At 36.7% G+C, this 23,622-nt stretch overlaps 1 protein-coding gene across 1 annotated transcript in view; it reads left to right on the forward strand.

Moving 5' to 3' along the window:
• Nucleotides 1-23,622, forward strand: part of PTGER3 (prostaglandin E receptor 3) — a 111,981-nt gene that overhangs the window by 18,588 nt on the left and 69,771 nt on the right. The window contains 1 exon segment of the mRNA XM_035018275.1: nt 13,232-13,411. Within this exon segment, the coding sequence (XP_034874166.1) occupies nt 13,232-13,411 (180 nt within the window).

Here is a 23,622-nt window from a genome sequence, read left to right on the forward strand (position 1 = left end):
TTCCCCAGATATCCTCAAGGAACTTCCTCTTGGATCTCATTGCCTAGTAGGGGCTCACATCCTCCTCCTGGATCCAGACACATTCTAGTATTTAGCAATGAGGTCAGCTCTGAAGTACCCAGACTCCAATAAAAATACATGTACTGATGAGAAGGGGAGATGGAAGAATGGATGTTGGGTCAGCAGCCAACAGTAGACACTACAGTGATGAGACCTATGCAGTTTAATTGAAAGAATATATGTGAAAGGCCATCAAAAAGTATAAAGCCCTAGGGGCGCCTGGGTGGCTCAGTTGGTTAAGTGTCGGACCCTTGATTTCGACTCAGGTCATGATCTCAGGGTTGTGAGATCAAGCCCTGCATTGCCTCCATGTTGAGTGTAGAGCCTGCTCAAGATTTTCTCTCTCATTCTTCCTCTGCCCCTCCCTCCCAGGTCATGCCTACACGTGTGCCCTCGCTCCCTCTCTCTCTAAAAAAAAAAAAAAGTATAAAGCAGTAGCCCTGCATTGTCCATGGTGGGAACCACTAGCCACATGCGTTACTGGACACTTGAAATGCGATAACTCCAAATTGAGAGTGTAAAATACACATCAGATTTTGAACATTATGTACAAAAAAAGTAAAATATCTCAATAATTTTTATATTGATTACATATTGAAATAGTGTTTCAGATATATTTAGTAAATTAAAATATATCACTAACATCAATTGTACATGTTTCTTTGCTTCTTTTAAAAGTAATTACTATAAAAAAAAGTAATTACTATAAACCTTAAAAGTATATGTGTGGCTCTCATTTGGCTTGAATTATATTTCTTTTGGACAGAGCTGCATTAGGCCATTGACTTTCCAATTGTTTCAGCTGGAGAAACTATTTCAAAAAGTTTCTTTAGAGAAACAGACAAAAACAGAACTGCTCTCATCCAGTGGGGTAGGGAGTGGGAAATGCCAATAACATCTATTCACCAATTCCTGCAAAAACATTTATGAAAATACTTACATCAAATATAGATTTTAACATGAAATCAATAAAAGTCCCTCAGATAGTAAGAGGAATAATTTTATAATTACTTGCTTAAGATCTTCCTTAGGAAGCTAAATAGTGCAGTAAAAATGCCTCCATGGAACTCACAAGTTAAGGAGAGAGGGAGCTGATGGGATCGGTTGTTGGGATTTGATTATCTTCTCTTAGGAAACTATAGTCTTCGTACGAGTTTGGCTTCTGAGTCATGGGAAAAATTGATTTCCTCCTCATGTTTGCTTTCCTCTGGTTCCTATTAGTTACTGTGCTGTTGGACCAAATGGTCTGAATCCAACTAAACCAACAGAGGAGACAAAAGCAGCCCGAGGGGGCAAACCATGGAAGATGAGCAGGTTACAAGTTTCCATTTTCCTACATTCCATGTAATGTGAATTCAGTCTTCTTTAAACTTTCCTCAAACCTGGTACAAAATTGTAAGCACTAACTGTACTTTAAGTGATCTGTAAAGTCTGATTTTCTGGAAACAAAAAACACAGTCTTTTCAGAAGAACATTTTGAAAAATAAAGTTTATCATTTATCACTCAAATAACACATGGCACTTGATAGTTTTCACCAGCCACATACATGGTGCATGAAAGGAAGGAGTGATTGTGAAGGCATATGATGAGGCTGCTACATGAATCTCAAGGAATAGTGGGGGTAAAAAGGGAGCTGTGTCTCTATGGACATAACGAGTTACCATTCTGTGGTGTCCCAGCCACATTCTTCCTAATCAGAATCCACGTATTTAGGAGGCAACAGTGAGGGGATCTTTTATGCTTCCTTTCAATACTTCAATCTGAGGAAGAATAACAAAAATATAACAACTAATATTTACATAGTACTTACTATAAGTCAGTAAGTCTGAGTGTTTTACCATTTACTATACACCTTCATCCCTGTTAATACAGCAGAGCAGTGAGCTGAGTGGGATGCAGGAGCCGATGTCTTCAATGCTGCCACTTGGTAGACCCAAAAGGAAAAAAGGGTCAGCAGGAATGTTTGGTGGCAGCTTTTTCACACAAGCAGTAAAAATAGCACAGTTCTCTTTAGAAATATTGAGGCATTGGATACTGACCATCCTGCCATGATTGGGAAATTGCAGCATGTTCCTTTTAATGTCAAAGAAAAAGTGATGTCAATGCATGACACCTTAAGCCCCTCCAGTTGTGGATCTGGCACTGCACAATTACTTAGGCCCTGTTTACAGTCAACACCACAAGAGTTAACTATAAAGAAAGCTGGTAAATTTTATGAAGAGGTGTTTTGTATTGGGGAAAGGGAAAATGAATTACACATAATGTTAGGAAGTTCCTGTGCTGACGCCGACTAGCAGCCTAACATTGGCAGAGAATTTTACAAGTAAATTAAACTATTATTGATGTGTTATCTGTTAGACTCTGAAGGGTATTTTAAATACTTATTATAACATACGTATAAGATACATTTTCATATTTGTGGGCAAGAATTCTATAAGCAAGGAACACTAGAATCCTATGTAACATTTTTATAGTAATAAAAGAACTTTTAACTTATGATGTATTATAAACTGATAGAAAATAGCCTTACTAAAGACTGTGTTGATATGCATGTTTTATTTTGGTTTTGTCTTGAGGTATATTTTTGGAAAAATTGTTATTAAATACACAACAAGAATTCTTCCCTTCTTATAGATTCAGTATGTTTTATTTTAAATATTTGCTTCTCCTATTGATTCTACAGCCCAGCTCTCCAGCTTATTCCAGGTTACTGCTGTAAATATAACATTCTACTTAAAATCATGAGTGATAAGAAAATGTACTTATAGCCCATTAGTACCTAAATTGAAGCTGTTATCCTGGCTAATTATAATAACAGAAACAACAACAACAAGACTTGAATAGGGATAAATATTGGTGGATTTGTACATTAGATTCTAAAAATTCTAGAGGGCGCCTGGGTGGCTCGGTTGGTTAAGCGACTGCCTTCGGCTCAGGTCATGATCCTGGAGTCCCGGGATCGAGTCCCACATTGGGCTCCCTGCTCAGCAGGGGGTCTGCTTCTCCCTCTGCCCTCTTCCCTCTCGTGCTCTCTGTCTCTCATTCTCTCTCTCTCAAATAAATAAATAAAATCTTTTTAAAAAAAATTCTAGAATCTGGCACCCCCAAATGGGAGAGGGTACGCTTTCTACCATTCATTCATTGGTTAATTAAAAAATATTTATAAATCTACAATGTAATATACTCTGTGTTAGGTGCTTTCTCAGATACACCTAAAAGGACCAAATAATCTCTACTCTTGTAACAATGTTTATTAAGAAAGACTGAAAATAAAAACAAGCAACAATATAAAATGTTTAGGGATGATAAAGGAAGTAAAGAATTTGGGGAGTCCATATTAAAACTTATCCACTAGGCTTTTGGCAAGGGAAACACCAGGTAAATTAACATTTCAAGTCTACACAAAAAATAACTTGGAATTAGTCAAGTAGAAAAGGAAATAAGAGTTATAAGACCTAGGGATCCACATTTGTAAAAGCTCAGAAGCAAGATGAACTTTTATAGGACTCAGAGAAGTTCAAGGGGATTGGAATATAGATGTGAAGGTAAAGAGTGGTGAGGCTAGTGAGCTCAGCAGGGGCTGAGTGGTGATGAGTCTTGAATGCTCATTTAAAGGCTTTACTCTGGGCAATGAGAAGCTATTGAAGAACTTTTCAAAATGGAATAGCACAGTAAAATTTCCATTTTAGGAGCATCCTTTGTAGGCAGAATGGTGGGTAACAAATCATGTAGTAGGCTATTGTGGTAGTTCAGATAAGAGATGGTGGTGGTTTGGGTTTAGGGTCAATGGGAGTGGATGTAAGAGAAATGATAGATTTAAAAAAATACACTAGGAAGTTAACAGGAGACTTTGTGATTGATTGGATGTGAGGAATATGGATAATGAGGCGGAATGGGGAGAGAACCACAAGAAAGAGACAGAGAGAAATGAATCAAGATGAAGCAAAGATAACTCTTAGGTTTCTGTTTGAGAGAGCTGGTTTCACTGAAATAGGCAGGATTGGTGGAGAAGCAGCTTTGAAGAAGATAAAAATGTCAGTTTTGAACCTATTGAATTTGATGTAAGACACCTAGACAGAGCTGTGCTATAGGCAGCCAAATTAATCAGCCTGGAGCTCAGAGAAGAGGTATAGCCTATAGTGCACAGAAGGATTTTGAAGTCATTAGAGTAGAAGAGGTCACCCACAGCAGGAAGGGGAGGCAACCTCCCATTATTTAAGATAGAACCCCAAAATGCTGACATGTTCAAGATGGGTCGAGAAACAGGAGCCGTAAAAGAGACCCCAAAGGATCACCCAGAGGGGTAGCAGGGAAATTAATGAGAAACTCAAATCAAATGGCAACTTAAATATTTGGGAATATTTGGGAAGTGGCAACCTGTACCTCTGGCACCTGAATCTTAGGGAAGAGAATGTTTCAAGAAAGTTGTATGTAGGGAGGTGAGAGTTCTGCAGAAGGCTTGTGTATGTAAGGAGGTGAGAGTTCTGCAGAAGGCTTGTGTATGTAGGGAGGTAAGAGTTCTGCAGAAGGCTTGTGTATGTGGGGAGGTGAGAGTTCTGCAGAGGGTTTGTGTATGTGGGGAGGTGAGAGTTCTGCAGAAGGTTTGTGTATGTGGGGAGGTGAGAGTTCTGCAGAAGGTTTGTGTCTGTGGGGAGGTGAGAGTTCTGCAGAAGGTTTGTGTATGTAGGAAGGTGAGAGTTCTGCAGAAGGTGTTATTTTCTTAAGATAGGAGAGACTTAAATATGTTATTATGATACTGGGAAAAGGCTAAAAGTTAAAGATAAAAGAAAGAGATAATTGAAAAAAATAAGGCCTTTGACATTTATGATGGATAAGATCCAGGGCGCAGATAGAGCGTTAGTCTTAGGTAGGGGATGGGACACCTCTTCTGTTTGAGCAAGAGGCAAGGACGAATGGTTAGCTACAGATGCTGAACTTGGTGGTGAGAAGGTGAGATACCCCTAAACCGCTTGTTTCCTCTTTGAGGTGAAGGACAGTGGAGAATGTGTGAGACAGCTACTGTGGTGAATGAAAGAGAGAGAGAGAGAAAGAGAGAGATGTGACCAGGGAGTGAGACAAGGTCGGAAGGTTGGGGACCATGAATTGAGAGAGACCCCAATCTGCCCATATTCACCCGGTGTTCATCCCAAGTACAAGATGTGTCTATGTGGATCCCCCTATGAGATCCAGTCCCCCCACAGCATGGCTCCAGAAGAGAGTGTCATTTTGACATGAGATCACGTTAAATAAAAATTTCTCAAATCAGGGTAGAACCATAATCAGCCTGCACTGCGTACAGGCTGTGACACAGGGAGGGATTCTTTGGCATGTGGTGGCTCTACCCTCCATGAATCACAGAAGCCAGTAACTGACCACTAAACATCACATTCCCTTCAATAAGCCATAATGAATTGATGATTAAGTTAAATGTTTTGATCAATTATAGAGTGTCGGACTGTTTACCTATTGGTTGTTAAATTATGCACACATTGACTACCTAAGAATTCAAACAGAAATGACCATGTGATGATTCCAGGATGAACTGTGACACTAAACATTTTACCAATGAACTATTTAATAGGTTATTGTTTATATTGAAGCTTCCAACTACTCTGCATTTGATGCTTCTCTTGTAAGTGTGCAAATAACACGTTTATTGTGGAGAATCTGGAAAACAAAGAAAAAATAGAGAAGAAAATAAAAATTGCCCTAATTCCCACCTGGAGATTATTTTTAAAATTGGATTATACTACATAGTAAACATTTGTTTTTACTTTTTTTTTTAAAGATTTATTTATTTATTTGAGACAGAGAGAATGAGAGAGAGAGCACATGAGAGGGGGGAGGGTCAGAGGGAGAAGCAGGCTCCCTGCTGAGCAGGGAGCCCGATGCGGGACTCAATCCCGGGACTCCAGGATCATGACCTGAGTCGAAGGCAGTTGCTTAACCAACTGAGCCACCCAGGCACCCCTGTTTTTACTTTTAACATCCTGAATATTTCTTCACGTTATTAAATATTTTTCAAAAACATCATTTTAAATGGCACCATTGAAATACATATCTATTATGCAAATCAGTGGATGTCCCATAATTTAAACTGTGCCCTGTGCCTTATTGTTGGCCTTTTCAGTTTTCCTAATTTTCTTTTGAGGTGAATATCTCTGCACAGAAAACTTTGCCCACATCTCTGATTCCTTCTTTAATCATTTAGCTACTCTTTAACAAAAATCGTTTGAGTATAGTTGACACACAATGTTACATTAGTTTCAGGTGTACAACATAGTGATTGGACAAGTTTATACGACATGCTGTGTTCACAACAAGTGTAGTTACCATTTGTCAGCATACAACACCGTAATTGTCACTAACACTGTGGATCTCTGAGTGGATGATAGGATTCAACATTTTGGGTTTAAATTAAACTGTATTTTGGCAGAAAAAGAAAACTATCTTAAATCTAAATATTTGCAAAGATGAATGTTCTTTAAACCTTGACAAAGGCATATTCTCTAGACTTTCACTTGACTCCTGAGATATAAAGGTGTGAAATAGAAAAAAGATAGCTCTTCTGACATGTATATCACAAAGCTAATTCGTCTTCTACAATCCAAGGAATAAATACTTTTATACAGTAGGTTTTGCCTTGCCCCTTTCAGCCAGAATTTGAATACTAACATAGTTACTGACATTTTTTGACTATTCTAATAGAAAGGTATCTATCTAGGCATAACATACGTCATGAGCTATACTGAGCCAACTCACACGGAATTTACAATTCATACTATTTGAAAGGAGATGGCAATTCTTATGTACTAAATAAAGTGGTGGTAGGCTGCGGGCTTCTTTTATGATTTGAAGGTCCCCTATGCAGTGATAGATTAATGGTTCTGCATTACCAAACATCTTGAAAGTTTAAATTTTTTCTTTAAGAAAATATACTCTATTAGGTAGAAATTTAAGGAAAGCAGACATATAGATAATACATTCATTTCCTAGTATTCCTCAAACATCCACTGGTCTATCCCTGAACGTCAGAGCATTCTCTTCTGGAAGCATACACAATAGTGCAATAGCCCGGGGCTTCGGAACAGGTATACTTTGTATATGGAAGACCTTAATTATTCTCATCTCATTTTAATTTTTGCAACTCCATTACTAGATGGGGAAGATATTCGGTAAGCATGTATTAATCATGTTTTAGAGAAGGGAGAAATTAAGATCCAAAGTTAGGTAATCAGTCCCCAGCCTAGATGCAGAGCTGAGTCAGATTTATGGTGGGTCTCTAACTCTTGATGTTTGCCAAAGTCAGCTACTTCTAAAAAAATCTTCCCCAAAAGCTTTATGAATCTAGTCCCTTGTACTAGTCATATGCCCATTTTCTAACTTTGTAATTTTCCTCTCTCCTCTGTTTTCCAAAAGATACATTTGGGGTTTTCCTGAAGACGAATTTTTGTCTTTTGTTTATACCTTTTACCTTTCGGTTTCTTATCTTTTTCAAATTAAATCCTTATTCATTTTCCAGCTTTGCCACAGAACTTTGCCACAGAACTATTAAGAAAAAACTTAACCATAGAGATACATATATACATACGTAAGAGGCCTTCTGGGCCAGCCCTTTTGTTTCCTAGTGAGTTTACTAAAGCATAGAGAGTAAGTTGCTTGCCGAAAACCACACATCGTGGCAGAGCCAGCAGTCACTGTTTTGAAAAATTTTATAAAATTATGTAATAGTAAAGATGAAGTAACATGATGTCTAGTAACATTTTTAGTGTTCATGAGCTGTTTATTTTCAACTTTCAGATTAGATAAGGCAGAAGAAACTTCTGAAACAGTAGAGCGTAGAGTGCTGAGATGATTTGGCAACTGGAGAACGACACTGTAACTAGACTGGAAAGACTGCAATTATTTCTTAAACCTACAGTGAAGCTTCTTCCCATGATAATCCTTCAAATTATGTAATTAAGTGATTTAAAGTGCCCAGACTGGTTTCAGTGTATTATAATGTAGTACATTTATCAAATGATAGAGGGAATTTCCAGTAGAGCAGGTTATTCTCCCTTAGCCTAACAACAGAGGATTATGAAAAACAAAACATCATAGATAAAAATTGGCTGTGAGGAAAGTTCTCTTTACACATTTACATTAGGAATAAACTGGAAATGCATAAAAGCTACAAAATGGAGCCTAAGGGCAAGTAAGCAATTTTATTCCCTCCCCCACACGTTAATTTTTCTGGGTTTATTCATTTATTATCTTTAATAGATATTTATGACCTATAACTCAAGGCATTTTTGAATTAAGAAGTCAAGTACCAAAGATTTTTAAATGTGTAGTTATAAATCCTGCTGCAATAAAACAAAATCCAAATGCAGAATATTGAGAACTAGCTCCTTGGTTAGTGCTTTGCACATTTAAAAGATCATTATCTCTGGAAAAGAGAGAGATTGTTTTTTTTCCTTTAGGTGGAACAAAGCAGTTGCCCTTGACCCTAGACAGGGATGGAGAATTTAGGGGACACTGGTATAGTTGTGTTCCTGGTTATCACGGGTACAAAAAGAGCTCTCTCTTCCTGCTGACAACCAGGGGGAGGCAAGAGGCCTCAGAGAGTCACGTGAAGCCTGGGGAAGATGCTGTCAGAAGAGCTGCATCTCAGGGCAACCAGAATTAATCTTACCATTCCCTTGACCAGATCACTATACGAGGCTGATCAGAAGCAGCGTCATGAAGAGTATTCATGAATTAGCTAAAAAAGTAGCCTCTGTGCTGTCCAAGCACCTTGTTTTTTGTTTGTCCTTTTTTTCCTTGTGTAAGGAATTGAACTGGACTAATAGGAAAAATTATTTCCATTAGAAATCTACATATTCATGTCAAAGGTTTTCTCTAAAAGTCTGAATGTCTGAAAAATATTTGCAAAAATTGTAATCACTGTTTAGCTCCTTAAATATTGGTAAATCGGATGTTAATTTGCATTTATGTTCAAGATTAGATGGATTTGGGAGTCCTACTTCCATCCCTGCTGCCATTTGGAAATGACAATATCATGCTTACTGCCTTTAATTCTAGTTATTGTCATATTCCGCGTCTCATGATCTCCGGGAAAAGCTAGAGTGTCTCTCCCCGTGCGCCAGCTATGGTTTCATAATTTCATAATCACTGGTTTCATAATTTCATAATCACTGCAGTGTCCATAGTAAATTATGGGAAATTACAGAGAACTAATCAATGTAAGGCATATGAAACCTATATTAGCCTAATAATAATTTAAAATTATTAGCCCCATAAAAACTAATTTTAAAATAATCAAGGAAGACTGTGTAAAATGACTGAAATCCCATTTTAATTAGCAATTTTGTTAATTTTCCTGATTATAAAAAGTTGGAGAATTTCAATACTTTATTTTATCTAAAAAATGAAAATGTTAGTTAAGTAAGTTTGTTGGTTTTTTTTTAAGATTTTATTTATTTATTTGAGAGAGAGAGAGAGAGTGAGCATGCGAGTGGGAGGAGGAGCAGAGGGAGAGAGAGAATCTCAAGCAGATTCCACGCTGAGCGTGGAGCCTGATGCAGGGCTCAATCTCACGACCCTGAGATCATGACCCTGAGAAATCAAGAGTCAGATGCTTGACCAACTGAGCTACTCAGACACCCCTAAGTGAGATTTTAGATCATTCTAGACCAGGCCCAGAGCACTTCCTGGAAGATGGTAGGCAGTCAAATATATTTAACTGTTGGATGAGGTGAGGGGTTAAAAGAGCAAAATACAACCTTTCCAATGGCTTATAAAAGGGAGAAAAAAGAATTAATAGACACATGTTTTTCTTAAGGGAAACCTATTGAAAATATGATTTTATACCTTTTAATCAAACACACTGAAATTTAATTGATGCTGCTAGAATAACAAGAGTTCATTTTTACATGTTGCAAATTTAAAAATTGAGATTATTTAAACAGGAGTTAGGATGAAGTTTACTTTTACTTTATGTTTTAAAAAAAAAGTTTCCTAAGAAAGTGAACAAAATAAACAAGCTTGCTGAGATGTTGTATCTATGAGAGACGGTAAATCATTTTCAAGCAAGTTCCTCCCATCCCCTTGCCACATCTGTTGAGAGTTCAGTCAGTAGGTGTGTTAGTTTTCTACTGCAGTTCTCTAACAAATTAGTATCAACTTAGTGGCTTAAAACAAGACCAATTTCTCTTACAATTCTGTTAGAAGCCTGACATGAATCTCACTGGGTTAATATCAAGGTGTCCATGGGGCTGCATTCTTTTCTGGAGGCTCTGAAGGAGAATCGGAGACTTTTATTTCCTTAACCTTTTGCAGTTTCTAGAAGCCATCTCCATTCCTTAACTCAATTCATGGCTCCCTTCCTCTATGTTCAAAACTGGCAACGTTGTATCTCTCTGACTCCCTCTTTTTTACCACAGCTGGGTAAAATTCTCAGGTTTTAAGGACTTACGTGATTACATGGAGCCCACCCAGGTAATACAGGAAAATCTCCCCATCACAAGACCCTTACCGTGAGTCCTATCTGCAAAGTCCTTTTTGTCACATGTGATAACGTATTCACAGGTTCTGGGAACTGAGATGTAGATCTCTTTGGCGGCCATCTGTGTACATGGGGAGAGGTAGTGTTCAGTTCACAGGACTATGAGCCAGCATCAGAAGATACTGATGGAGACTGACTTATTTTTTTTTAAATTGGTGTATAATAATTCATATTTATTAATGAAGGCAATTATCATCAACTTCCTTTATTTATTTATTTATTTATTTATTTATTTATTTGAGAGAGAGAGAATGAGAGAGAGCATATGAGAGGGGTTAGGGTCAGAGGGAGAAGCAGACTCCCCACCAAGCAGGGAGCCCGATGTGGGACTCGATCCAGGGACTCCAGGATCATGACCTGAGCCGAAGGCAGTCGCTTAACCAACTGAGCCACCCAGGCGCCCCATCAACTTCCTTTAAATGAAACTTTCACTAATTGTTTGACATGTTTTTATGTACATACAGTTTTTAAAATAATTTAATGATTGTTTAATGGTAAGTTATTGTTTAATAGTAATAATTCCATTGCCTTCCACAAGTCTATGTATTTCACATAATTTAATTATATAACAATATAGCTTTATATACATGAACTATCTTATATTCTGTTTTCACCCAATTCTTAGATATACTTCTATACAAATAGGCCATATTTTATTAAGTTTTACTCCTGATGTTAGAGATTTATGTGTTTACAGTTTCTTACTAATGTAGATAATGCTTCACTGAACATTGACTTATTTATACAGCTGTTTTTGCTTTTATTGAGTAAGGAAAAAATTCCTTTGAAAGAAATTTACAGGGTAAGAATATATGACTATCTTCAGGTTGTCTACACATTCCCCTCTTCTTATTTGTTTATAGAACCATAATTTTGTTCAGGTATTGACTATATAAGAAGCAAGTGCCATTGTTGGGATTATGGTTTTGTGGTCTGGGGAGTCTTGGGTGTTCAGGGATGTTGACTTCAATTTGAGATATATGACCTAAGGACAAACATCCAAATAAGTGTGGGCCTCAAGAGAGACCTTGGCTTCAATGAAAATGTACTGTGAGCAACAAATGCAAGCCCCATATGTAATTTAAAATTTTCCAGTAGTGACATTTTCTAAAATGTAAAAAAAAAAAGGGGGGGGAGCGATGCTGATTTTAATAGTATATTTTATTTGATACAATATATCAAAAATCTTAACATTTCATTATATAATCATTATATATTCCAACATCTCAATTTGTTCCGGCCACATTTCAAGTGCTTCATAGTCGTGCACAATTAGAAAGATGAACTTAGGAGCCAGTTATAAAGTCAGCACCTTTCTTTGCTTGTAAATGTGAACCTGTGTTTGGCTTGTTTCCGGGGATTTTTTTTTTTTTTTTTTTTTGCTGTTGTGAGTAACACTGTAATGAACAGTCATATATAGAACTCCTGGTGCAGGCCTTGAGGATGGCATATTCGCAGGCTTAGGATGGCTGGCAGGTAGTAGGTGAAATGGTGCTCACTTTATTCTCCAAGGTGGTTGCTCCAGGCCACATGCCAGCTAGTGGTGTGGAAAGAGTCCTTATTGCTCCTCCCCGACACGAACATTTGGAAAAGTCTCATTTATTCATTTTGTCAAGCTAGTGGGTGTAAAATTGTTTCTCATTTCCTCACAATTTGCATTTTTCTGATTATTAATGAGCCTTTTCAGAAGTATATGAACCTTCATTTCTTTCCTCTTCTATAGATTTCTATAGAAATCACAAATATTTATTCATTCAAATATAAATATACCTACATATGATATATGTCATATATTAATATATGTATCACATTATATATTTATTCACAAATATTTTTTGAGCGCTGTCTATTAAGTATTGGTCTAGGTATTGGGAATATGCTCGTGGGAGGGAAAATAGTCCCAAATCTTGCCTTCCAGGAGTTTATATTCTAGTGTATATGGTGAAGAGGGAGAGACAAAAACAATTAAAAAAAGTGAAGCAGCATATGTCAAGTGTTGTTAGCAAACCTCGGTTTAAGTCCAGCTCAGCCATTTTACGTCAAGGCTTAACTTGGCTTCCGCAATTGTAAAAAAGGAGATGGTAATAATACTATCTTCATTGTTTATTCAGTGCATATGAAGGACTTGACAGAGCCCTGGCAAATGGTAAGGACTCAGAAAATGCTAGTAATAAGTATCATTTCCCCCTTTTTTCCTTCTCCTTTTTCTCTGTAATTTCTTCTCAGAACTTCTGAAGTTTAAGATTAAATATGTTTTGGTTTGTTGAGGTGTTGGCTTTCGTCAGGGTGTCAGCCTATTGATACTTTCTGTGACACAACAGATGACCTTAGCTAATTTTGAGATGTGTTTTTGAGATTTCAAGCGTCTTAAATCCCAAGAACCAAGAGCCTGAGAACGTGTACTTTTTAAAAAGCTACATCATGTCAAATGCCAAAAGTGTGGGAAAATCTGTAGGAATGCCTTGTATTCATTCATGGCTGTGTCCTGTGAATGTAAATTTTGCCTGAATTAATCATCTCAATCTAACAACCAATTTACTGTAAACCATGCGCAAAGTACTGTATAGAGGAGATGCATGTGACCTTGTTAATCTTTGGAACAATTATTTGTCCCTCTTTCTTAGATCATGATGTTGAAAATGATCTTCAATCAGACATCAGTTGAGCACTGCAAGACTCACACTGAAAAGCTGAAAGAATGCAACTTCTTCTTAATAGCTGTTCGCCTGGCTTCACTGAACCAGATCTTGGATCCCTGGGTTTATCTGCTGCTAAGAAAGATCCTTCTTCGAAAGTTTTGTCAGGTAGCAAATGCTGTCTCCAGCTGCTCTAATGATGGACAGAAAGGGCAGCCTATCTCATTATCCAATGAAATAATACAGACAGGAGCATGAAAGAGAACACCTAATCAACTTGCATGTTCACAGCTTTTGGCAACAAGTAGCCATAAACCTTACTGTGAATTTAGGCATCTCTGGCATGCGGCTGTTTATGCATTGGAGGAGAATTTTGATATAAGGCTAAATGGTCTCAGAAGCATAGATAATCCCCCATGTGCCCAAAGTATTGAAACACAAACAAAGGAAAATATATTATTAACAGTCTAGTGTTTTGGGGTCTCTGCCATTTGTAGCTGAATATGTGATTATTTATGAGATGAAAACATTTTTTTATATAAATGATCTTGGTTTGTGGTGGGGATGGAGTGGGGAAAGTTAATATTCCAGTATACCGAGTACACAGGAGATTGAATCCATAGATCATCAGAGATAGGCAAAAATTTGTTTTTGTTCAAAGACCTGGGTCTTCTGTGTTCTCTTTCTTTCTTTCTCTCCATGTCACTCTTTTCCCCTTATATTTTTTAAAAAGTTGCATTAGGATAAAAAAACATATAATGTATCCATAGTATTCAGTGGTATTGATGTAAATATTGCTCAATGCATAAATTATCTGTTGAACTTATAAAGTTTAAGTTTTGGTTGTGTCGGTAATTAGGTTTACTCATTATCTAAATAAGAGAGAAATGCATTTATTTGAAATATGACAGGATTTGTGACTATCCAAATTACTAAATGTTATTTTTTTTGAATACATTTTTAATTCCTAAAAGCCGGATAAGATTCATGAATCTGATCTTGAGAGTCCGTAGAGTGATTTTTCAAAATACTATTTAAGAACTGATTTGAGAACTAAATATAGGTACTGTGGTTAATTATCTTCCCTGATCGTTCCACCAAAAGTATTCTCTAGTCTTTTGGATATTTAAATGTTAACTCTGATTTCAGGACCAATAAATATTTTGAAAATTCCATAAAGACTTTCCATAGTTCGGCCTATTTATAGAATAAGAAAATTAATAGTATTGAACCCTCATAACACTTTCTCTGTTCTCCCTGCAAAGTAGCTCTATATCTAAATATTTATTATTAATTTGCTTTTGTTATACTCTACATGTGTACAAACCTTGATAGCTAAGCTTGATATCTTTATGGCACAAGTAGATTACTACACTAAGTTTTGAGAGTTGCACTTAAAAAAAAAAGAAAACCTTCCCAACAAACATAGCAATCTTTTAAGTGAGACCTACACAAAATGCTCTTTGTATTCTTTAGAGCATTCATTTTGCAAACTCATTAACCTTTCTCACGAAGATTTTAATTTACATCTTACCTTATTGCATTCCTGGTTTTAAAAAAATGAGATTTATTTTATATTTCTTTATAGTAACTACTTTTTCCCCCTGTGTTTAGTAGGCATTTGAGGAATAATTGATTTTCATAGATACGATCTAGTAGATTAATATATAAACCATCCTAGGTCAGTCAGGAATAATCAATTTTTATTATTATTATGAATAACCACGTCAAACTGAGTGGATAAACAAGATCTGCTAAGAGTGCTTATGTAATTCATGATGGTTCCACTAGCCTACATTTTAGAAAAAATGATGATATATAACATAATACTAAAACCCTGATACAAAATCTCTCTATGCTATAAAATTGGATTATCCCACAGGTCACCTATGAAGAATTAGACAAAGCTACCTCCTTTTTCCAGGAAAAAAAAAAGTGCACTTAGAATAAGTACTGACCTTACAACAAAGAGGCTTTACTTCTTGAATGTTCCTCTGGTCCCAGGTCATAATCAGATTGACACACACACAGTATGGATTTAAGTGGTACGAGTGTGATTGTGTTATCCTTCCCAGCACCTAGCATAACACTTGAAATGTAGGAAGAGTTCAGTATTTATTCAATGAATGAATGAATGAATGAATGGCTGCCAAAACTGAGTGTGCATTGGTGAGGTGCCTGCCAAAGGATTGAAGGGCTACCTGCCCTTATAGTCCATCAAACTGATAAGGTGAATGATCGCTGCTTATTTAACTACAGAAATATGAATTTATCTTCAAATGTGTAGTAGCATATTGCTGTACAACAAAGTGCTTTATCTGTATTAATAATTTAAGAGACTGATACTTCCAAATGGTAATGGAGATTACTGTCAAAGAAATACCACTTTTCATCCGAGCACAGAAATACATAAAGACAAAACAGCCTGAAACTTATCCTTAAGTACAAAATAAATTTCTGCCCAGGGATACATGGCAGGAGTGGATACATGGCAGTTTTTCAACAAGGTTGAAAGGGAAGTGGAGAAGGAAAAATTACGTAAGCGGCATGTGTTTTTTTCACCCAGGTAGCCATTGGTTTGTCCAGGGAAAACCTGGTAAGAAATATAAGTCCCAAATGATTTCAGCGTTTGGATGATAGTTGAAGTTAGATTTCAGAGATGTTGTGCAGAGGCCCTAGATGTGATCAGGAAGTGGACACTGAAGTCACTGCAGAAGAATCTGTGTTTTCAAGTTTAAGTTTATTGGCCTTTAAATTCATTCTCATATACTTTGTTTATCTACGTATATGTCTGAGCAGGAAAAGAAGATGTGCACATAAATTATGACGATTCTTAACCTGACAGTATTGGTTAAAAAAATAGAGGCCTAGGAAACCACATGGGAAGAAGTGAGTGAGTACAATGTAGAAATTAAGGTACAATCAGCTATTGTAAATTGTACATAACGGTGCTGATTTTCTAAATGATGAATTTATGCAGCTAAGCTGTGTCATAGAAGAGAAGGATGACATGCAATCCAAAAAGAATATTTTACTTTTCAAATAAAATCGGTGCAGCAGATATCTCAAAACTATTTTAAATGGAAGAAACAAAATATGTTATCTTAAGTTTATCAAAATTTCCCTAATGCTGTATACCAAGATATTTTAAGAAATTTATTAAATGTGTGTTTAATCATGGCAGATTTAAATGACTATGAATCAAAAAGTGCACATCTATTTCTACTTAACACTTCTTATCATATAAAAGACCTCTCAACTGTGTTATAGAATAAAATTGTGGAAGCTCGTGTAAAAGTTAACTGCAAGAGACCCTGGGACTGGGGCTGGCATTGAGTAATGGACCAACTAGAAACTCTGAAGACAAAACAGTATTTTTCAAAGGTGGTCAGTCTGTGGCAATATTCTAATAATAGATTTTCAAGTGAATTAGACCTTTTATTCATTGATACTTCTTATATATCTGTTGGGCGTTGAGTACTAATTTGTGACTAGTTTCAATCTTCCCGTGTCAGCAATCACTTAATGGTTCGTTTGTATTGGGATTAAATAAGAGACAGAAAGTAGAAAAATTTTTATCATTGAAATTTTAAGCACATACATTCCTGCTTATTTTTTAATACTTTAACCCCAAAATCTTCTCTCGAAATAAACAGGATACCAGAAGATGAGGGACACAAAGACTGCAGAGTATTTATTCCTATGAACATACTAAAAGCTTAATGTGGAAAAATTAGAATTTCTATGATTTACCCATGTGAAAAGTTAGACCATCACCGATGCCAAATCTTCAGAGATGTTGTTTATTGCTGGTTCTGTGCTCGCATGTGTCTCAAAATCTGCTAGAACTGAAGTTTAAATAAATGTGAAGAATTGTGCACATAATTGAAATTATATCATTTTAAAAATGAAGACTATTTAATACTGTGGCTACATCCAGAGGACTGCTATCTGAGTTGCAATAAAATTCTGATAAGAGGTGGCATACATCTGTGATGTTTCCTAACATAGGTTTTGATAGAGCCAATTCACAAAATTTGAAAATCAACCTAAAACTCATAGGCACATTTGTTAAAGAGCTGTATCAGTTCAGTATTCTGAGACAACGAACTGGTGGTGATTACATATGAAGCATGAAACAGAGAATTAGGGAAAATGTTAAAATTAAAACTCCATTATATTGGCATCATTTATACAGATACTGATTTCCTAAGAAAGTTCATATTCAGCTGACTTACTCCCACCCAAAAGGTTTCAATTTTATTAGGAATTTGTATCTATAGTTATCAAGGAAAATCTTTTACATGTCTTCTTCCTTGAATGCCTTTTTTTGGATTGAGTCCACCTTGAATAAAACTGAAGTAAAAAGGATAGTGCAGAGTGACCTTGTTCTTAAAGTGACAAAGGGAAAACTGAGCCTGTGCTTCTCTCAGAAAGACTTTAACAAGCCGTCTAGAATTAATGAATTTTATTTTTAACGAGGAGATTGACAATTCATGTTAAAGTCAGATGGAAAGATATCTTAAAAGCATGCTACTTAAAATTTTCTTTCTCACTTGTCCCTGTTCTCTACTCTTCTAAAGAACAAAAGAGCAAAGAATTTTTATTTTATATGTTCTCTATTTTATAATTCCTAAAATGAGGACTTTATTTAAAAGTTTATAATTTATACAAGCTGAATTGTAAACCATTACATGATGATACCATAAACTGAGTACATTTTGATTCTCTGGAAAAACAATTCACTCAGATATACACCATATTCATTTATATATCACTCATTTTCTTTATTGAGAAGCAGAATTCTTTCATTTTCAGAGGTTTTAAATCAACCAGTTTAATATTATCAGCAACCTAAATATTTACTGGATTACATATTTCTTCATTAGGAACGAGACTGTGACCCCAAGCCCCTTGCCTCCAACCTGTTTATTCATTTTCTCAACAGAGAGAAAGTAACATAAATATTTACTGTTGGTGAAACTGGAATTAGAGAACAGCTTTGTATTTCTAGCATGCTATGCCTTAATATATGAAACAGAACCGAGTCTGTTTTTTAGTAAGTCTGCTTTGATGGAACAATTTTATTATGGGAGTAAAGATAGGAAGGAAAGAGATCATCATGAGGAACAAAATCAGACTTTTCAAGCTTTTTGAGCATTTTGGAGATGATTCCACCTCTAAAGTTATTTTCAAAAGTGCAGCTCTTACGTTCTTTTGTCAATTGCTTTAGAAACAGAGTATTTTGGCCTCTTAATTAAAGTGAATCAGATATCTAGACAGAAGGTAGCCAATCAGCAAATTTCAATAGTCATTTGAAAATAGTCTCTTTATGGATTTCCTGTTTGTGTGGAAGTCAAAGTGGTAATGTTAAACAGAGAAAAATGCATATGACTTACTGATACACTCCAGTGTTCTTTCAACTTTTGAAAAGGTACTATGTGAAGTAGGCAAGGGGACGGGGTGTAGAGAACATAAAGAAAGACATGGAGGGCACCTTGTACATTTCCAACTTGTTAAAATTCTTCATCCTTTTAGGCCATGCCACAGAATCAGAGAGGAAGGGACCACATTTATCTTTATACATGTGAGTGTCAGTAGGACAAAGCAAGGAGTGGCCAGTATTCTTTTCTCTAAGAGCAGGTGTTAAGTTCACTCAAGTCATCACTGACATAGATATAGATATATATATCTAAATTCTTTTCCTTCCATATACATATATATATATATATGGAATTTGTATGAAATATTTTACTTTCTCCCTCTTCTTTTACCAAATGTTTATGTACAAATAGTGTAAAGTTGAACATTTCTTTACACAAACAAGTTAAAAATAGGCACAGATTATCTTCATCCGTTTACAGTAAATGAGTGTAAGTACTATTTACGTGGTATATTTAAGTAAGAACTGAAATCATTGGCACTTTAACCAATAATGTAAAGCTCAGCATAGAAAGCGTATGTTTCTCCATCTTTCCTATTCAGCCTCCTATCCCTACACACTTGGTTAAGTGGGAAGGTATACTTTTGTCATCTCTATGTAAAGTTTTTTTGGAGTTATCCTAAGCATAGTTAAACACATCTTCCAGTATATTTTAAAGGTTGGTCTTCAGGATTGTGGAGGTAAAGAGTAAAAGAGACTTTGAAAACTACATCAAAATTTTGATGGCATTCAAGTCATAGCTAGTCTGTGTATTTAATAAATGTTTGTTTCTCATGTTGTGTTTGTCAATGGAAAATAAAGTTGAATGTTCTGAAATGTTCCTGTCTTTTTTTCCTGATGTCAGGAATATTTTATTTATAAATGTGTTAAATATTTTGCTGAAATCCTATTTGACACACTTTGTCAAATAACAGCACAATGTAGGAATATTTTATTTATAAATGTGTTAAATATTTTGCTGAAATCCTATTTGACATGCTTTGTCAAATAACAGCACAATGCAACAGCATTATGCTATCTGGATGATTATACTGTTTTGTTTTACATTCCATAATTGTGTACAGTACAAATTATCACTGATTTGCTGTAGATCTGAGGTGCCCTTTTCCCATTTTCAACATGATACCTATTCATGTTATAATTCCAGATTTTTTGTTTTTAATACAAAAGCACATTTATAAATTATTCTCAATTTAGTTAATCCTCTCTTTTGTGGGTTCTAGTGTAATCTATAGACAGCCAACCAAGGCATTATCCTTGCTTATAGTCAGACCCTTCGATAGATTTGTACCTGGGTATTGGTGTGAGATTATTACTGGCAGAGACACATGTTGGGCTGCTCCAATACCCTGTTCTATGTGTTCATTCAGGACAATCTACCTCTTCCTTCTTTAGTGAAGGGAGATGTTCTGTAGAATATAAGCTGCTAAGCCAAGCTTAATAAAAGTAGTACATCAGGCTTGCCCTTCTTCCTCCTAAGAAAAGGTATTTAGGGAGAGCTCTGACAATGCCTTCTCCCATGGGGTCCTAGGCTCGCAACCAGCTTTTATGGTCTTATAGTCTGTGCTCTGTAACATCAGGTAAACATCATGGTGGTACCTTCTGGTAGACCAGAAATACCACTAGGAAGTTGTTGAACCTGTATGCCATAAAATAGGACACTGCTCAGTTTCAGGTCCTAGGAGGACATGGGTTCAGACATCCTTAGATATTCTTGGGGGGTTGTTGTGCTCACCCATACCAGTTTTGGGCAAATCCAGTTTGGAGGTTGGGTACTCAGAATCCAAGCCAGTCCCCTGGGCTTGTTCTTTCCTTTAACATGTATTTGTTGTTGTACCTATTATGTGCCAAGCATTCTGGTAGGTGTTAAGACACAAGGATTTTTTTCTAAAAAATCAGCTTTCAATGAATGTATAATCTGGTCGGGAAGAGGAAATAATTTGATCAGAGCTGCTATTAGAGTAAGCATACAGGGGAGGTGACGCTAAAGTAGGAAACCATTTCCTGTAGAAGATGAGAGTTAACCTGCATTTTGGAGAAAGGAATGGATGGTAGTTGGGAAGGGGAGGGCATTTGGGGATACTTTTTCACTTCATACTGTCCCAAATTATCATTTCCAAGGCATTCAAGCTAACTAACTTCTAGGGGCCCTGTGAGAAGTATACGTCTAAATAGAGCATATATCTATAACCTCTCAGGATGGGCCAAAGTGGCATGGCCTTGGGGCAGGATTTCTCCTCAGCCCCTCTGCATATTGGGCCAAATAATTCTTTGTTATGGGGGCTGTCCTGTGCATTGTAGGCTGTTTAACAGTATCCCTGGCCCCTACCCACTAGATGAGGGTCACACTTCCCTAGCAGGGACGATCAGAAAAATGTTCCCAGCCATTGCCAAATATACTATGGGGGACCTAACTTCTCCCAGTTGAGAATCCCTGCCTTAGGGCAAGGGCCATGGCCATCACGAAGGTGCTATATGTGTCTGAGGGTTTGCAGAACAAGGCCATCTGTGGGATCTTGGATCTGAGAGGCACCATTCTGGCATTCCCTGAAGGGGCAGGCACTAGAATGCCAGTTTGTGTCTACCACACAAAAATGTGGCGTTACCACTGCAACAATGCCCGGATCATCACGGGCCCTGATCCACTTCTGTAATCACATAAACCTATTCACAAATGAGGAGGTCCAGTTTCTTAGAAAGTATCACCTTCCTATTGATGTCTCCAATCGCTATTTCGTTTTTGATGCGAGGCCGTGGGGTTATATGTCTCTCAAAGGGATATCTAAAGGGAATGAGTCCGTTTCTCCCAGGACGTTTGAAAATCTGTTTTAACTCCTCTTAAGTGCACATTTCCAGACAGGTGCCTTAGGAGGAGAGAACTAACTTACCGAACTCTGTCTTTTGTGGGATTTTGGCATATTTGGTCAGTGTCACAGAGCTGTAGCAGCTTCATTTAATCTGAAAGATGATTTTTATCAAGAGCTGTTCCAACTCTGGGCAAATGTCTCTTTATTGGCCTGTGTTTTTCTGAGCTCATGCCAGTGGGCCAGTACCTCAAGTATAGAGAGCTATTACCACACATTTTGAAGACAAAGTTCAACTCACGATCTCTGTAACTAACACTTAAACCTCTGGTTTGTATGGAACGGGAAGCTAGAAAACTTAAACCCCAAATCTGACCCAAAAAAGTTAGAACAGCAACACTCATTGATCTACTGTAAATTTCTGAGGCCAAGTAAGAAACGTCTATGGATAATCAGTGTTTATGCCTAATATTCTTATGCAGTTTTTAAAAGAAGGCTTTGAATATAATATACAAGGTTGTTTGAATTTGACTTTGACAAGAACATAGGAAGAACATAATTCTGAAACAATTACCACCAATTGGGGTCTTTTCAAATTAGATTTAACTAGAACATACCTGATAGAACACTGGCTTTTAATCACTTTGGGGTCAGAGCCCCTCTGGTAATCAGATGAAAGGTATGGATCTCCTCCTCACAAAAAGCACAGACAATTTTTACACAGTGTCAGAGACTGTACCGCCCTCCTGAGTTCTGTCTGTGGCCGCCTTGGAAATTTATGGACACAGGTTAGGAATTCTCACTGTGAGAGTCTTTATGATTCAAGGAACCTCACGGCTTTCCATGTTTGGTTAGAAAGCTAAAATCTAAAACTGGAGTTAAGTCAACAGAATTACTTCCCTGTGAATGCCAAAATTCCCTGATATCTCATTATATGCCCGTCATAGTAAAGCAACATAGTCAGGGATAGAATTTTTAAAAGAGGAGCTGCAATCGTTTAAAAAAAAAAATTGCCATCACACGGGTAAAAGAAAATAACAGAATCCCAACCAGAAGAGGGGCAGCATAGGCTACTCACAAAAAACAGGTCGAAAGTGAGAGTACTATTTTTTTTTTTTTAACTACAAGTAATTCAGTGATGCATTTGCCTTACAACAAAGAGCTTGTTTGTTTTCCCTTGTGCTGACCCAAGGAGAGATTTAAAATGAAGCTATTTAAAAGTCAATAAAAAAATTACCCAGCCTGAAAAATACAATGTCCTAACACAAAAAATCTAAATGGTTAGGATTTAACTTTCTGTTACTTTCTGTTAAATAACTTTATGTTACATGTGTATATGGATACATACACATTTACACTTCTGCATGTTCTTTGCATTGCAATTTAGAAGGAAGGCAGCAAGGATGACCTTATTAATTGATCCTTTCAGTGAAAATGCAAGGCATACACTTACAGATCTTCTTACAAATGTAAAATTAATGACGCTTTACGCCAACACTTAAAGCTTTTAGTAAAATGCTGTATTGATGTTTATAGTTTGTGTTTCTCTACAGGGAAAAGTCTAGAGCAATTAATGGCGTTTATCTTTGCATTTTTCTAGCCTTATTGAGGAAGATGGAAATGAGATCTTAAAGCACTGAAGTATTTGTCTATTGGAAACAACTCTTTGATACCAAACCATCCTATATTCTGGATGTGTGTACATGAATTGGGACAGCTATATGAGGTGTGCATAAAATTGCAAGTTGGTTTTCATGAATCAGTGGTTTGGAGTCTTCTCCCTTAGAAGATCCATGAAAAGCCATTTTTAGAAGAAAAGCTATTTGTATTTTTTCTTTTTTTTTATTATGTTATGTTAATCACCATACATTACATCATTAGTTTTTGATGTAGTGTTCCATGATTCATTGTTTGTCTATAACACCCAGTGCTCCATGCAGTACGTGCCCTTTTTAATACCCATCACCAGGCTAACCCATCCCCCCCTTCCCCTCTAGAACCCTCAGTTTGTTTTTCAGAGTCCATCGTCTCTCATGATTTATCTCCCCCTGTGAATTCCCCCCCTTCGTTCTTCCCCTCCTGCTACCTCCTCCTCCTCCTCCTCCTCCTCCTCCTCCTCCTCCTCCTCCTCC

Source organism: Mirounga leonina, unplaced genomic scaffold, assembly GCF_011800145.1.
Source record: "Mirounga leonina isolate KUSES-001 unplaced genomic scaffold, KU_Mleo_1.0 Mir_173, whole genome shotgun sequence".
Taxonomy (NCBI): domain Eukaryota; kingdom Metazoa; phylum Chordata; class Mammalia; order Carnivora; family Phocidae; genus Mirounga; species Mirounga leonina.